This window comes from Centruroides vittatus, unplaced genomic scaffold (assembly GCF_030686945.1).
Source record: "Centruroides vittatus isolate TY-2023 unplaced genomic scaffold, ASM3068694v2 contig_1042, whole genome shotgun sequence".
In the NCBI taxonomy this organism is placed as follows: Eukaryota; Metazoa; Arthropoda; class Arachnida; order Scorpiones; family Buthidae; genus Centruroides; species Centruroides vittatus.
The window spans coordinates 862,260-877,765 of record NW_027120674.1 but is presented as its reverse complement, the minus strand read 5'-3'; the positions used below and the strand labels follow the sequence as shown (position 1 = coordinate 877,765).

Below are 15,506 nucleotides of genomic sequence, written 5' to 3'. Positions count from 1 at the left end.
TTCCATCAAACCAAACCTCGAGGCGTGTCCTTTAAATATGTAGTCTGTGTAGGCAAAAATGTATTGACGAAGTGAAGAAGATGCACACCATTTTGACGATGTATCTGCCGTCGAATGCGGCGCCATTACGAATACGGATGAAACAGAACAATCTGTATTGTACCGGTCGCGCTTAGCGTGCTTACGACTTTTATGGAAATTTCCTAAATAAAAAACGCTTTATATATACTGTTCTATGTATTTTTTCTTGTGACTATTTATATACATCAAGGTTGAATAATCACGTTATTAGTTACTCACAGCTTTAAAAGATAAATTGATAGGATGAATCCCATCTTTGGTTCGTTTGATGGGATGAGGCAACGAGGGAGATATGCAAAGCGGGTGAAATTTGATAGAATCTACTGAATTTAAAATCTTTACAACAAGAAGACGTCTAATTAGTTCCGTTGAATGACAATGAATGAAAATCAAGAAGTAACAAAAGTTAAAAGAACCTGAAAATAATTTTATTTTTTCGCTAATTAAACTACTTAAGAGCGATCAATAGCGGCTATTATTTATGGACTAGTTATTTTTGTCAAATTAAACCCTATTTTAACTGGAATTAACTAATTTAAGGACGTAAAATAAATTTTTATAGGCTTTGAACTTCAAATAAATGAATTCTTTTTTCTTTTTCAGTTAAATTCAATGTCGTTTGTTTTAATTTAAATAATATTATTATTAAAGAAAATTATATAAATTTTTTAACAGGAAATGAGGTTAGAAAGAGTAACAATAACATTTTTTAATGTATAATTTTTAAAAATTTGGGTTATTTATCGCTAACGTGAGAACTTATTAACTAGATGAGCATACCTTCGTGGAGGTCGATAAGAAGCAGAATTTTTACAAAATAAAAGGAATCATTCGACCGTTTCGTTATCAAATAAATCCCATTAAATCCGCCGTCTAGTTATTTTAATAATTTATAATAAAATCGGCACAGTCGAACCTCCAACAACGACCACCTTAGACAACGACCAACCTCTAAACAGCGGGCATTTTTGTATTCTTGTCATTGGCAATAAATCAAAACGGATGTTAATAAAGACCGGTAATTTTTTCCTCGTTAACCTCAATTTATATCGTAATTTTCATTCACATATTGTAATTATTATCGACATTAATTAGAATTTAAAAAAAAAATAATGCTTTATAACCTAATTTCGGCGAATAAAAATTAATTATAATAAATCTGAATAAAGTAATGATATTTAATTGAGGTTAATTCTCGTTTTTCTCTCGAAAGATGAGAAAAACATGACCCAAGAAGACATGTAGGTCACAAAACCATCCGTTAAACGTCACGCTAATCAACGTATGGTTAGGAAAAAAATAAAATAAAATAAAATAAAAAAGAATTATTTAATTTTTTCTTAACACAATGCTCAATTACCCTTCGATACAGTTTTGATTCGAATGTCACAAAGACGGAAATAGACTCTCACTCCATTTCCTCGTTCGAATTGTCTAACAGATGTGCCACGCTTTCAAGTTTATGAATAGCCCTTTTATAAGCACTTAACCCATTATTCTTCTTCTAAACTTTCCATATCGTTTTGCCATACATCGAAGAAATTTCATGTAAAAGTCATACTTTAATGTCAATGACTTTCTCGTTCGATTTTTATATAACTATAAAAATAAGTGCCTAGTTTTTCCCCTATAAAATTCTAGGCACGGTTATAAAATTATTTGCTTAAATTACGGCTCTTATTAATGTAAATAATTACATTTTAAATGGATTTCGAAGCCTGAACTTTGGTGAATTGTTATGGCAATTTCTTTATATATATTCGTTGCTTTCTGAAAAGGAAGTGGTTATATTTTAACTGGTTTATTTTAGGATTTAGAAAAGATTGATATAAATAGAAAGATGAAACACAGGCTTTTGGATTGTTGTATATACAAAAATGAAAAATGTAAATACTGTATATCTATTGTAAGGTTACGAGCTGTTTAAAAATACAACAACTAATGTTAAAACCTCTAAAAGGCGGCCACTTTTATGTGTTCCGTCGGTGGTCGTTGTTCGAAGGTTTAAGTATATTGTGCATTCGCAAAGGCAGACTATTTAATCCAAAACTCTCGAAGTTTAGATTGAAGATTCGAATTTGTGAAGTAAAATTTCTCGAAATTATTGAACAAAACTTCATAAAAAATTACTTTCTTAATAAATAAATATCTGTGTCTGGTTTTATTACGTTTAATTGTATTGAAAAGAAAGAAGATACGTTTGTTTAAAAAAATGTACAGCAATTTTTTGTAAGGTTTAGTATGAATATTTCAAGTTTGTAATGGCTTCGAATTTTCTCTGATATCGATCTATTGAATTTCTATAATTAGTATCGAAGAAATTGACTGGAAAAATAAAAAAATATATTCTGAAATCAATAGCCTCGAAAGTTAAGAATCTCTATCGAATATTTAAAAAAGCATACAAAAATATACGAGATTACTTCAAATCACTCCTTTTAGTCCCTTATATTGAGGAAAGTATTGACGATAAAATCATACAGTAAAAAGTAAAGCACTGGAATGAACTTGAGGAAAAAATTCTTCTAAAAGAGAGGAAATTCTTTATATATATATATTTTTTTCTATTCCTCATAAACATTTTAGTAATACATTTTTTACCTTTCGATTTTATCGTGAATATTATCGCAGATATATTTTAGAAATTTAACCCCTCCCTCACTTTGTGCACAATGAGGTACTTTTGGTAAACCCCTCCAGTTTTAAGGGCCCGACGTATTAGAGATCGATCGCTCATCCTGCTAACCCGAATTCGAACCCGGGTCCTCCAGAGCGGTAGGTTTATATCGCCTCTTGTATCCGTAGCGGGCATAGAAAAACCGGATTCGAACCCGGATTCTCTTAAATGAATTGGATTGAATCGATGGAATAAAGTAACGCAACCCTTGACAGATCTTTAAGAGCGAACTTCGGGGGTTGCCTTCCGGAATGACTTTCTTATTTAACTGACTGACCCTATTTAGGTGTCAAACACGTAAAAAAAACAAGGTAAAACAATTGTGTTATTTTAATGCGATTCGATTACATATAAAGAAATCGATAAGTATAATTAATGAACTGATATTTCTATAATTAGATGCCTCGAGGCTCTCGATGACACACTTAAACCTCGAAAATTATGCCTGTAAAACACCGTTTCACGCAACTAACCATCCATGCAGCCCTTGGATGAGCAAATAAAACTAATCCTCTTTATCAATCTATTCTTAATAGAATGCCAACTTTACCAATAGTTATAATGTACCGTTATGCTATCCAGTAACAGAAGTAAATCAACATGATCACGATAATGGTAAGATTTTAATTCACCCGTTCAAATGTTTCGTTAAATTAATTTAAAGTTTTCATTTTATAGATTTTTAATTTGATTTATTTGGCAAGAGGAGCCGAAGTATTTACATCGACGGATCTCGTACCCAAAGCATTAACCACTGTTCGAATTTCTGGTAATGCCACTCTCAATCCTTCGAGTGTGGCTGCTCTTTCAGAAATACTTCACACGTTGGAATCAATTAAGGAATTGAGAATGAAAGAATTTCAAGAATTAAAATTAAAAGAAAATAAAACTAAAAACAATTCGGTTTCTGATTATATAAAGTCTATAGATCGAGATATGGAAGAGATGATCCCAGTTAAGAAGACTTATGGATATAAAGTAACCGTTTATAAACAACCGTTTGGAGGTAATTCTTTTATCATAAGTAGAGAAATTATAAATATAATTTAAATTTTACTTTATACCATTTTTGTCACGTGTCTAACACGTAAATGGGGTGTTTTCCCTAGAAATTCCTCCCGATTACACTCTGGCAGATAGTCCGAGTGTTGTTGGGTTGCCGTATCCCACTAAACTTTATTGTTATTTTAATCTAAACGAATACGTTAATCTAAATTAATTAAATTATAGAATTGAGGAAATAGCGGATTTGTTTCAATATTTCAGAAGAGAAACCGGTAGTATACAGGCAAGACATAGAAGTGGATGCGGATCCACATCCCGAACCAATGGAAGATTTAATCCACGCCGAAAGTAAAACATCCCACAAAACAATACCAAAGAGTAAAAGGTGAGAATCGAGTCGGAATTACTAAATTATATCCCAATTTATATCAATTTATCATCTGTTTTATATTAGTTCAGTAGTTAGTACTTACGATAAGGGAGAGCATCAGAGACAAACTTCCGTTAAAGAAAAAGAACTCGAGGGTTATTCCAATAAGAAAAGAAATAAATTGCATAAAGTAACAGATATCAAACAAAACACAGATATAAACGAACACGAAAAAGAAGCCGGATCGGAGCAAGCAGTGAGAGAAAAAACCGAAATCGAATATTACGAAAAAGGTTAATCTTCCTCATTTTCTTAATTAATGATTCACTCGAGAAGTTCTAAGAGGCCGTTCAAGTATGACGTCGGCTTTTTGATTCGTCCTCCCCCATCGTCAGCAATCGTCGACTCAAATGAACCACTCTCCTCCATAAACTGCTGACGTAATACTCGAATGGTTCCTAGTAAACGAATATATTTTAATTTTATTTTATATTTTTAAAGAACGATTTATGGATACGGAGCTTCCACATTCTGTTGGAGATCACAGAGTATCTTCAACAATGGACAGTTATACGAGTAGTCAGCCTTTAAGTACTCAAGATAGTTTTCCTCAGGTTATTTACGAAATGCCAGCAGTCACTACGGAAAATTCGTATATACCCCTCCTGCCTTATTCGTATTATAGAAATAACGTAGCCCCACCGGGAGACGAATTGACGAAATCTTCTACATACCACACTCATTCTTTTAGAAAACCATCGACGTATACAACGTATTCGACAAATTCTTTGGGCGATAAAACGGGAGGACACGTTTGGGAAGGATTTAGAGAAAGAGGTTATAAAATCTCGTCTCAAAGAGAATTTGTAGTAAAAGGTTGGATATTTTTATGTATTAAAAACTTGCAACTCAAATTTGAGGGCACGTTTAACGCCGATGAAGTGCTTTTTAATGATAATTTAGATTGTTGTTACTGTCATATTAAGATATATTCTTTTACAGATCGATACAAGAATAAGAAGTATGGAAGAACAGATGCTGCACAGAAACACTACAAATCGTCTCACGTCTTAAGTAAAGACGAGAAGGATCTCAGAGAACATAGTTATTCTCGAAACGTTAAAGATTCTTCATCACAGGCGGTAGGATATAAAACAGAAAAGTATAAAAAGCCTAAAGACGGAGGAAAAAATGCCGATCTACTAGATTCTTCAAATAAACACCTGGAAACAGTAATTCAGCCTAACAATTCCAGCAGCGTAGAAAGATACACGACTCGTTCGAGTAAGAACAATCAAAGAATTCGAGGGAAAAATAGGAAAAGAAACGAAACATCAGTTAAAAATTCCTCACCGACCGGGCAACCCAGCATTGCCGAAATCATCAAAGTTAGCATACAAGAAGCGGTAAATCGTAGTAGAAACAGCATTAAACTTAAAGAGAATGCAACATCTAATAAGGAAAATCGTTCTTTTAATGATAATAATAATGGTGACAAAGGTATTATGATTGTTTTCAAGTCACGCGCGAATAACGTCAGTACCAAACCACCGACAAGATTTACAAACTTGTATAATTATACCGTCGGAGGAAGAAATTCTAAAAATCATAATAATAAATCAACAGACGATAGAGCCGTAATTTATAGAAACGAAGAACGTAAACAGAAAACATCTTCCAATCCGACAAACAGAAATAGAAACAGACATAGAAGTAGAGTGCCCGATGATGGAGGATCTCGGAGAACATTGCAAACGTTTAACCATTCTCCTCATCAAAGATTACTACCGGAAACCATCGCAATAGAGCCAAGTAACCGCCCGAGAAAGATTCCCGATACACGAAAAGTTCAAGCAACTTTAGTGAATGCCAGTATTAATCCTCTGCGTTACATTATCGATAGAAATGTTAAACAAACAAACGACGAAGACTTCAGCAAAAATGCAGCTTACAAAATGCCAAACGTTACGCAAATTCAAGATCGCCCAGTTCTTCTCTATGGTCAAGAAGAAAACAAACCCAATGTCTGGTTTATGCCACCCCCCGTTCGATTAACGTAGAAGAATATAATAAATCGTATTTGTTTTGTGGGCCTAGCATATGTATTTTTTTAAAAAATTACATTTTTGTATAGAAATCTCCATTAATTTTCATTAAATTTTATAATAACGACATTTAATTGTTTGTTTTTTTCAAAATGGCGCTGTTTGTTGGAAGAAAAATGGCGCTGTTTGTTGGAAGGAAAATGGCGCCTTACTCGTTAGAAGGAAAATTACTAGATGAATAATTTATCATTATTCTTCCTTCTAGACAGCCAAATATTTTTAAATGAAACCATAACTTTTTCCTATCAAGATTATCGAAAAATAAAAACATTTAGTTAAATATTATTAACACTGAAATGATATTCAATTTTTTAAATTTTTTAGAATCTCTGCCCTATGGGCACTAAGAGGGCCTTTATTCGGGCCTTTCGTGTGTTCAGCCAGGCCCACAATGGGACAATTAGGTGGCGAGAGATGGAGCCCAACATATCGCTCCCAAAAAATTGGGTTTTTAAACCGCCATTTTGGGTCTCGGGGCGGCGTGATTTTATTACTCCTTTTTTTAAAAAACTTGATAATAAATGTATTTTTATTCCATCCGATAAAGAGTATTTCATTATTCACCTGCAAAATAAATTAAGCATAGACCGTAGCAATTGTTCTGTTTGAAAAAAATGACCGTTTTCTGTCATACCAAAAAAGGGGAGGAAGAGGAAACAACGATAGAAAGGAAGTATTTCAGAATAGGGAAGTCTGAACGAGCTTTCATTCCGTCCTTTCGATCTGGGATTATAAAAATATCTGTAATTTATATAAAAATGAGAGACCTTTGCGTGTAATACGGTCGTGTGAATGACCAGATCGCGTATCCGATCGTTCAAGCAGAGGAAACATTCAAGTGAAGCAGATGCTTCTACTCTCTTCTAAACGGGTAAGATTTATGGTTTAAATTCTACTCCTACTTCCTACACTCGTTATAAGTTTAAATTAGGTTTCTTTAAGTATTTAAACCATTTTCTAAGATAAATAAATACGTGGAAGCTAATCGCAATCCACATACCAAAGGTCTACTGTGACGGGATTCAATCGTGAATACGATTTTAAATAATAAATAACCCGTTTCACGTATCTGCGAATTGTATTCAACTTTATTTTCTTAAATACGGAAATGGCGGATATATAATTAGGAAAAATTTAAAAAATATATTTCTTTATAATAATAATAATAAATGGCATTCAACTTGCAACAGGTTGGTTTGGTGGGATAAAGCAACGCAACACACGAGTGATCTGTGGGGGTTCCTAACGAGAAGACTTTTTTTTTTATAGAAGATTGGTCCCTATTTAGGTGTTTGATGTGTGAAGAAAAGCGGGGTTCCACCTACTTAAATGTTATATAGGTGAAGAAAAAGGGGTTCCTCACGAGAGAGAAATTGGCCTATGTTTAGGTATTAAATACGTAAAGAAAAGGGGGTTCTTCACAGGAGAACTTTTTTATGGGAGATTACGCCCTAATTAAGTGTTAGATACGTGAATAAAAGCCGGAAATCCGCACGTGGTGAGGAGCGAACCCACGAGCAGTCCTGGGTGGTTTTATCTACCTGGCTATTAGTGGGCCAATACGCGAAAGGGTTAAAAATAAAAGACAAAATTTAGTCTATATGGGGAATATTAACGTTTAAAAAAGTGGATGCGAAACACATTTTAATTCCTATTTTAATCCATCAGAAGATGGGGATCTTCCGATAATGACAATTGAATCGTAACGAAAGTAAACGATTTAGGCCTAATTTTAATAACTGAACATTTTCTATCAAATTTCATATAAAATCAATAATACAGAATAGAATATTGCCAATTACGATTTACATCTTTAATCTTATAGAGTTTAGTTACACTAACCTATTAAAGAATAATAATTCGTTTATATATGATTTTATTGTGAGATTTAGGCCCTTTAGTCGTAGAGAAAACTAGTTTAAAACTTTCATTAGAAGATTAAAGATGGTCGAAATTAAACCATATTCTCTTAAATGCACAATTGAAACGACTTAAGTGCGGAAGTATAGCGTATAGAGTTTTATGAGGGTCAGTCACCCTCCGTTCGGTCTCCCATGATCAAGGTAGGAAAATTGGTCGAGTCACGTTAACCATATAATTCGGTTTGTTGAACAGCTAAACAGCCTAACGTCCTTTTTTATCGCAATGTCTACTCCTTTAGAAATTCGTTAGACTCTTAGCGATAAGCGGAGCGAATGGTACAAGTGCACAAATCGCTCTTACGCCGTTTTAATTCCGAGTAATCTGGCAAATTCGATGGAAGTCAGGCCAAAAAAATGTTTCATAACGGCAGATTTTCCGGTAAGTTTTTGACAGAAAAAAGTAATAATAATAATAATAATAATAATCAATTTAAATAAATGACGCTTGTGGAGAAAATTATCGAGTAATACAATAAAGCAAGGTTAAATAAGCGGAGGTATGCGCTTGACTTGTTTTTTATTTACTTCGTGTTCAGAAGTAGGCCAGGGGCATACAGTATGTGCGATTCTTCACAATCGAGTTAAATAGATTGAGAAGAATTGCTCCCTTAAAGCGGGGGAGCTTTGAAAATGATTAAAAGTCCCACAAAGAGACGAATCGGATTAAACATGGATGCGGAGGATTTAGAAATACGATTTCCTAGAGTACAAATGAAAAGAAGTCGAAACGTTGTCACGGTAAGAAGATAATGTAGTTCGATCCCTCATCCAATTTTAATAATATATTTTATTATTATTATTTTGCATGTAAATTGTTGTAAAGTTCGCATACAAAACTGACTTTCGAAGCGATAAATCACAAATCTGTATGTCAAGCGTAAACTTAAGTTAAATTAGATACCATATTTAATAATTGCTTTTACGGAGTCTTTTTTAGTAAATATAACATCAATTTTATAGGGATAGAAATCACCTAAATGATTTTTCGGCTGGAGAAAATATCCACCTCCCTCTCGATGGATCCATTTTTATGGCCCTATAATCAATAATTTGAAGTAAAGTTCCTAATTTATTTTGATTTTCCTCGAGATTAAATGCTAAAAAAATAGCTTTTACATGTTTCAGGAGGACACCTGAAACATGTAAATGGAATTTTATCAAGGCAACCGCTCTCCAAATGATAAATCTAATGATTTTATCGAGCCGGAGGCTATAAAAATCACCGTTAATGATGTTTATGTCCTTTAACTAGTGAAATTATTTGAAATGATTCTTTTGTTATAATTTGTTATTCTGTATAACGAATAACTGAAATTTTATATACAATAATTTATATTTTATTAATTAATTCAGGGCTGAAACTTTATAGTGATTACTTTATATTATACACGTGTTGTACAGATAAAATACTGTATCTTATCTCTGTTTATATGTATTTCATAGATTCTATCAGTAAGATTTCTTTAACAGATTGCTTATTTTTATCTGATTTCATTCTATCTTACACGAATAAGTTAAAATTAGAATAGATTTTAAATGAATATATTTACTATTCAAACGAAATAAACTAGATAACAATATTATCTGAATACCTACTGTTTTTTTATTTCACCTTAAAGAGACAACAGCGCTAAATTTCGCCTTAGCGGCTAAATTTTAAAGCAAAATTTCCCCGAAAATGTAAACCGCACCCTCTAATTGGTGTGTATACCAAATTTGGTTGAGATTTGCCAAATAGTTATTTCTACAGAGAGCTGTAACCAGCCTGTTCGTAAGGGTCGAACCCGCGACCAACTATTGGTTGTATCTACTAAGAGGTTGATGGACCCAAATAATTTAAATTTGGGCCCACCAGACCATTTCTCATCGAAAGATTTCATCTAATAATGGTATCTTTTTCGGTTAATGTTACCTATGGTTCCAAAATGGCGGCTCGCCTCCGATTCCAGCAAATAGAAGAAAGGAAACAGTGGGGACGCACGTTCTAACCTAACCTATTCTAATAATTTTGTTGGTAATAATTATGGTAATTTATTAGAATAGGTTAGGTTAGGTTAGAACGTGCGTCCCCACTGTTTCCTTTCTTCTATTTGCTGGAATCGGAGACGAGCCGCCATTTTGGAACCATAGGTAACATTAACCCTTTTTTCTTATCACCGTCATTTTTGTTTTAATATGTAATTTAATTAAATAAATATTACACGAATCGAGTATATAGCACTTTTAATAGAATTATAATTACACGAATATTTCAATTAAATATTTAAAAATAGAATGTTCCGCATCAAGAATTAAACTTACGATCACGTACACGCATCACGGATTTTAACATTTATTGGATATATAAGTTCATTTTATTATCTGGAAAACTATAATTATCATTCTATATAGATTTTAGTCATTATTAGGCCATGGGAAACAAGTAAGCACAGACAAGAAAAGAAAAATCACAAGTGAAATGTCGGTTTAGGCCTGTATCTAAGTACCAATCCACTTCAAACTAAATTTTAATGTCAATAGTTTATTAAACAAAGGTCTTTCTATTCAAAAATAATAGGCCCACCGAAGCATTGACGTCTTAGCGCATGGGCACGTTGGACGTTTTCCGGGGACCTCACGCTAATTCACGCACAGAATAGAGTTTAACGCTAATTTTCCGATCGTCCGCAGGTTGTTTAGACAGGGCCCAGTGGATTTCTTTGCCCGGAGGCCTATAATGCTATTGTGATGGCCCCGCACCGAGGGCCGAGTGGATAAAACCACTAAAATATCGGATTGGACACGGGATCGTGATTCACCAAAGGGCCGGACTTACGGAGTTTTTCGGAGTTTCTTCACGAGTTTAACGCTTAAACACGGACCAGTTTACTACAGAGCATCCTCCCCGAAGACACGCAGATTGCCCATAAATATATGGATAATCTGCCAAAGTGTTGCCTCGCGTTGCCCTATTCCATCAAACCAAACGAAAATAATTAGTATAAAATACAACGACATCTTTATACACTACATACTATTCAATTTAATAATTTAAATGGTTAATGATGCATATACAAGTCTTAAATAAGAAAAGATTACTTTAATATTTATGTATTAAACTGAAGTAGCCTAATTATTAAATTTATCAATTATTACAGAAAATATCGATTGTGTCTGTTAAAGCTTCTTGTTTCAACAAATATTTATTTAAATTGCTTGATAATAATAATAATAATAATAGGCAATCATTAGAGCGTGAAAAATGAAATAAAAAAGAGACATAAATCTATTTTCAGTAGAATAACAATAATAAAACTGTGTTTATAACTTGAAATAAATAGTAGTCGATTTTTTTACTTTTATTTTAAAAGTAATTAACTTAGAATTATTATGTATCACTATTTAAATAAATATACAATCAAATTATATTTTTACTTAAAACTTAACCTTCGAAGTATCTTGTGATATGATCCACCACGGACAGGCTGAATTCGCGGGTTCGCAAAACTGTCCACCAAGTTTTTCGGATTTTTTTCACCCTTCTAACATCTAAATAGGGCCAATTTTCCGTAGAAAGAGGCCCACTAGCGTCCGATTGGATAAAACTACTAAATACAGTTGATTGCGGGTTCGTGTTTCGCCATTTTCTTCAAGTGTCTAAATTCTGGTATTATAAATAGTCTATTCACTTCAGAAGAAAAAATTGTATTTAATTATAAAGTAAAACTTGCGTAAACCGGACTCAAATATATTTTCCGGTTTGGCATGTTTCCGTTACGAACAGGTTTTTTTTTTTTTTCCAACACAGAAAATCGCTGCGTACTAAAGAATTCTTCACGTTTTGGCAGGTTTTAAGATTCCGTTTTGAACAGGTTTCACTTTATTTCAATTTATATATTCTATGTTTTTAATAAACTACCTAAAAATTACGTAAAAAGACAAAACTTAAGTAGCTACGTCGGTAATTTTTATTAATTTATATGCAAATCCATTGTGCAGCTGTTCAGGATACGAATTAAAATGATAATAAATAAAACAGTTTTCCGGGATATCCGAAAATGCAGAATAATAAAGCGTGACGTTCCGCGGAACATTAAATTATTCGGTATTATGAATCCAGGTTTGTATTATCAAATGCCTGGAACCTATGTTGAACAAAGTATGAATTTATTACATATTATATTTTAGAAGAAGTGACGTCTTACAGAAAATATTAATATAATATAGTATAATTTAAATGTAATATAAAACAATACGAAATAATAATAATAATAATAATTTACTACGTAATTTATTCATAGCCATCGCCAGATATCATTGAATTTCAGAAAAACATTAGCTGCTCTCCAATTAGTAAGTGTTTATTATTTATTTTATTAATATTTTACTGTAATTTTTATAGACGAAATTCATATTTTGATAGATGTGTACTACCCAAGACCAATACCAGAACCAGATTATTCTGACAATGATGAAAGTTGTTCACTTTATCCTTCAAAAACATTTAATCCTTGCCTGCAATCCTCCGAGAGACGGCAGCTTCATAGGGAATTACTATGGTATACGAAGATGTAAGTGGTATATATACTTTTTTTTTTTAGTGTTAAATTATTTAAAAACCTGTAAACGTGAACATTTGTGATAGGGGAAGAGATATTCTTCGTCCGAAAACCGAATTAAAAACAGTTCTAGAAGCCGTTCGCTGCAAAAGGAAAAAGCCAAAGGAAATTGTTCCTCCAAGGTTGACTGAATTGGAAATGAAATTACAAGAAAGAAGAAAGAGATTAGAACAGGTATCAGAATTTAAAAAAAATTATAAACTTATTAAGCTTAAAACATTATAAAAACGTATCTAAAACCATCTAAAGTAGTCCAACTCACAAGTGGCCCAATGGATAAACCAGTGAACACTCTTGTTACGGATTACTACGAGCTGCCACGTGAAGTTTTCCGAGTTTTCTTCACGTGTCTAACACTGAAATAGGGGCCAATCTCTCATAGAAAAGTCCTTATGGGAGGCACATTTCTACCTTATTAGATCGTAAAGTAGATTGTACAGATAGAAAAGTATGATGTACATGTACAAGACACTACAGTCCTAATTTGAGATGGAGAGCATGTATTTGAAATGAAATAAATTAAAAAATACGATTAAAAACTGTAGCCCGGCATTGTGACGATGTCACAATAAATAATTGCTCGTCTTAACTAAGAAGTTAATCATTTCAAAATTATATGTTTTCAGCTTTTAAAGTTCTTTCCAGACAAATGTTCCTCCCGAAAATATGTCCCTTGGAAGAGGTTATTTTGAAAGAGGAGCGTAAGTACAACTATATACATCTATTTCCTAATGCTAGAGATAACAAGGCTTCGCCGGATCATAAATTTCTTTGTAAACCTCTCCAAATGCTTGTTAAACAAATCCCCAGAGATGATTTTATGAGACTTCCTGCCTGTTAAATATAACATATTCGAAAATTATACGATCCAATCCAAACCAATGGGATGCTGAAGAGTTCCTCGCTCATTTAAATACACACTAAATGACTAAATTAAAGACTAAACAGAAGAATTCCGATTATTCCGAGAGAGTAGAAGCGTTAATTTATGGATTTAGAGTTACCTCTATCCGAATTTTAAGTTAATTAAAAGTTACAGTATTCAATAATTTTACATACAGGCTATCATCGAATGACACTTGTAACGTATTGTTTTATTCGACAGATGGAAGAACAGAAAGATAAACGAAGGCAGAAAGAAGAATTTCCCGAATTTGTAAGAGTTCGATCTCGAATATTCCCTTTTCTCAGCCAAGATGTAGATACTTAACATCAAGATGGATGCAGCTTTATGAAAAGGAATATCGATTCTTAATATGTATATAAATGCACGAAAGTATGTTAAACGTAATCACTAAGTGTCTGTGTACTTTCGAAGCTTTCACACTATTAATATTTTCATATAATTTACTTATAGATGTAAATTCGTGTAACACTATAAAACAGTTTATTAATAACAATAGTGTATTATTTCCCTGTTCTCTTTGGGACTTCCTTTGTTATTTATATTTTTCGTATTAAATTAAAACTATTAATTTTTAATAATAAAATTTATATATATATATATAATATATATTACAAAATGGGTGATGATGTAAGTTATTAAAAATAATTCAATATTAGGTCCTACATCTTGTAATGGAAATAAATGAAAAACGTACTTATTGATTAGGAAGTCTCATAAGAGATGTGAAAATTCGAACCCACCGGAATTTAGCCGGTAATGATACATCCCTTTCCGCGCAAGTAGAAGGAAAAGGGATATGAGTCAAAAGATAGAAAAATTGAATCAGGAGGAACAAGAGTCGAAAAACGCGGGTTGGCGAACCTGGAACTCGTGACCGAGAGAATAAAAGGGCGACGACGGAGAAAAGGGGGGTCGGTTACGTCTATCTCTTAGCCTGTGCGCGTGCGGCCAAAAAGTCGAGGGGAACCGCCGGAAACCTACGAAATCGTATCGACTGTGAAGAGCGACCCGGATCCCGAGGTATGACCCGAAGTTTTGTAAACTCTCCCTCCGCGAATCCGAACTCAGGCGACCGACGCTCGCCGTATCTGTAATCGACCAGTTAGCTTTAATAAATCTTTGTTATTGTTTTATCCGTTGTAATGTCCTTTATTCGAATGTCATCATCCGCCGCTCTACCGTCGAACCCATGCACTTCCTCCACTCGCATCCACTCGCGTAACGCGTAACTCCTCCGAACCGCCATCTTGACGTGGGCAGGTCTCACGGACCTGTTAGCCGACAAAAAGGGGGACCGAGAAATCGGCCACCTCCCGGCAGCCACATAAGAGAGGTGCAATTTAAGGGAGAGACGAAGAGGATTTTTCTCCTATCTTTCATATTTGGAAATGGAAGTACCTCACTATTTTGGGGGTTTTTTTCCGCAAGGAAATTATAGAATACAGTATTACATCAATACAAATAGACAGAAAAAGGGTCCCATGGTCGAGGGTTTAAGATTATAATTTGTGGAATTTTTTTTAATTCTCTCTTAGGGAAGGACAAGTAGCCCATTTGTTCCCTCTGCGGAAGATCGTGTTTTGTTTGTTCATCTATTGTTGTTAGTATTGCTGGATAGCAATGCCCAGGAATGCTAAGATAAACATACCTAGATGATCTTTTCAAAACCACAAAACGTAGTGAAGACTTGCATATTGATGTAGGCTATTTGCATTTCTCCCTACAGTAGTATTACTCCCGTGACTTCTGTGCCACTCGCCTCCTAATAGTAAAATGAGATGCTATTGTAAGTCTACAGTACGTAAAGGGAGTGATCATCGTCCTTTTTGACTTTCCTTCCT

At 33.6% G+C, this 15,506-nt stretch overlaps 1 protein-coding gene across 1 annotated transcript; it reads left to right on the top strand.

Annotated features, from left to right (window-relative positions):
- The first annotated feature begins 8,827 nt into the window (after positions 1 to 8,827).
- On the top strand, positions 8,828 to 13,968 carry LOC136970048 (protein FAM107B-like). The gene is made up of 5 exons (XM_067264418.1): positions 8,828 to 8,898; positions 12,441 to 12,492; positions 12,563 to 12,710; positions 12,785 to 12,932; positions 13,864 to 13,968. The coding sequence occupies exons 1-5, from the start codon at positions 8,830 to 8,832 to the stop codon at positions 13,966 to 13,968; spliced, it is 522 nt and encodes a 173-aa protein (XP_067120519.1). The 5' UTR covers positions 8,828 to 8,829.
- Positions 13,969 to 15,506: the final 1,538 nt, after the last annotated feature.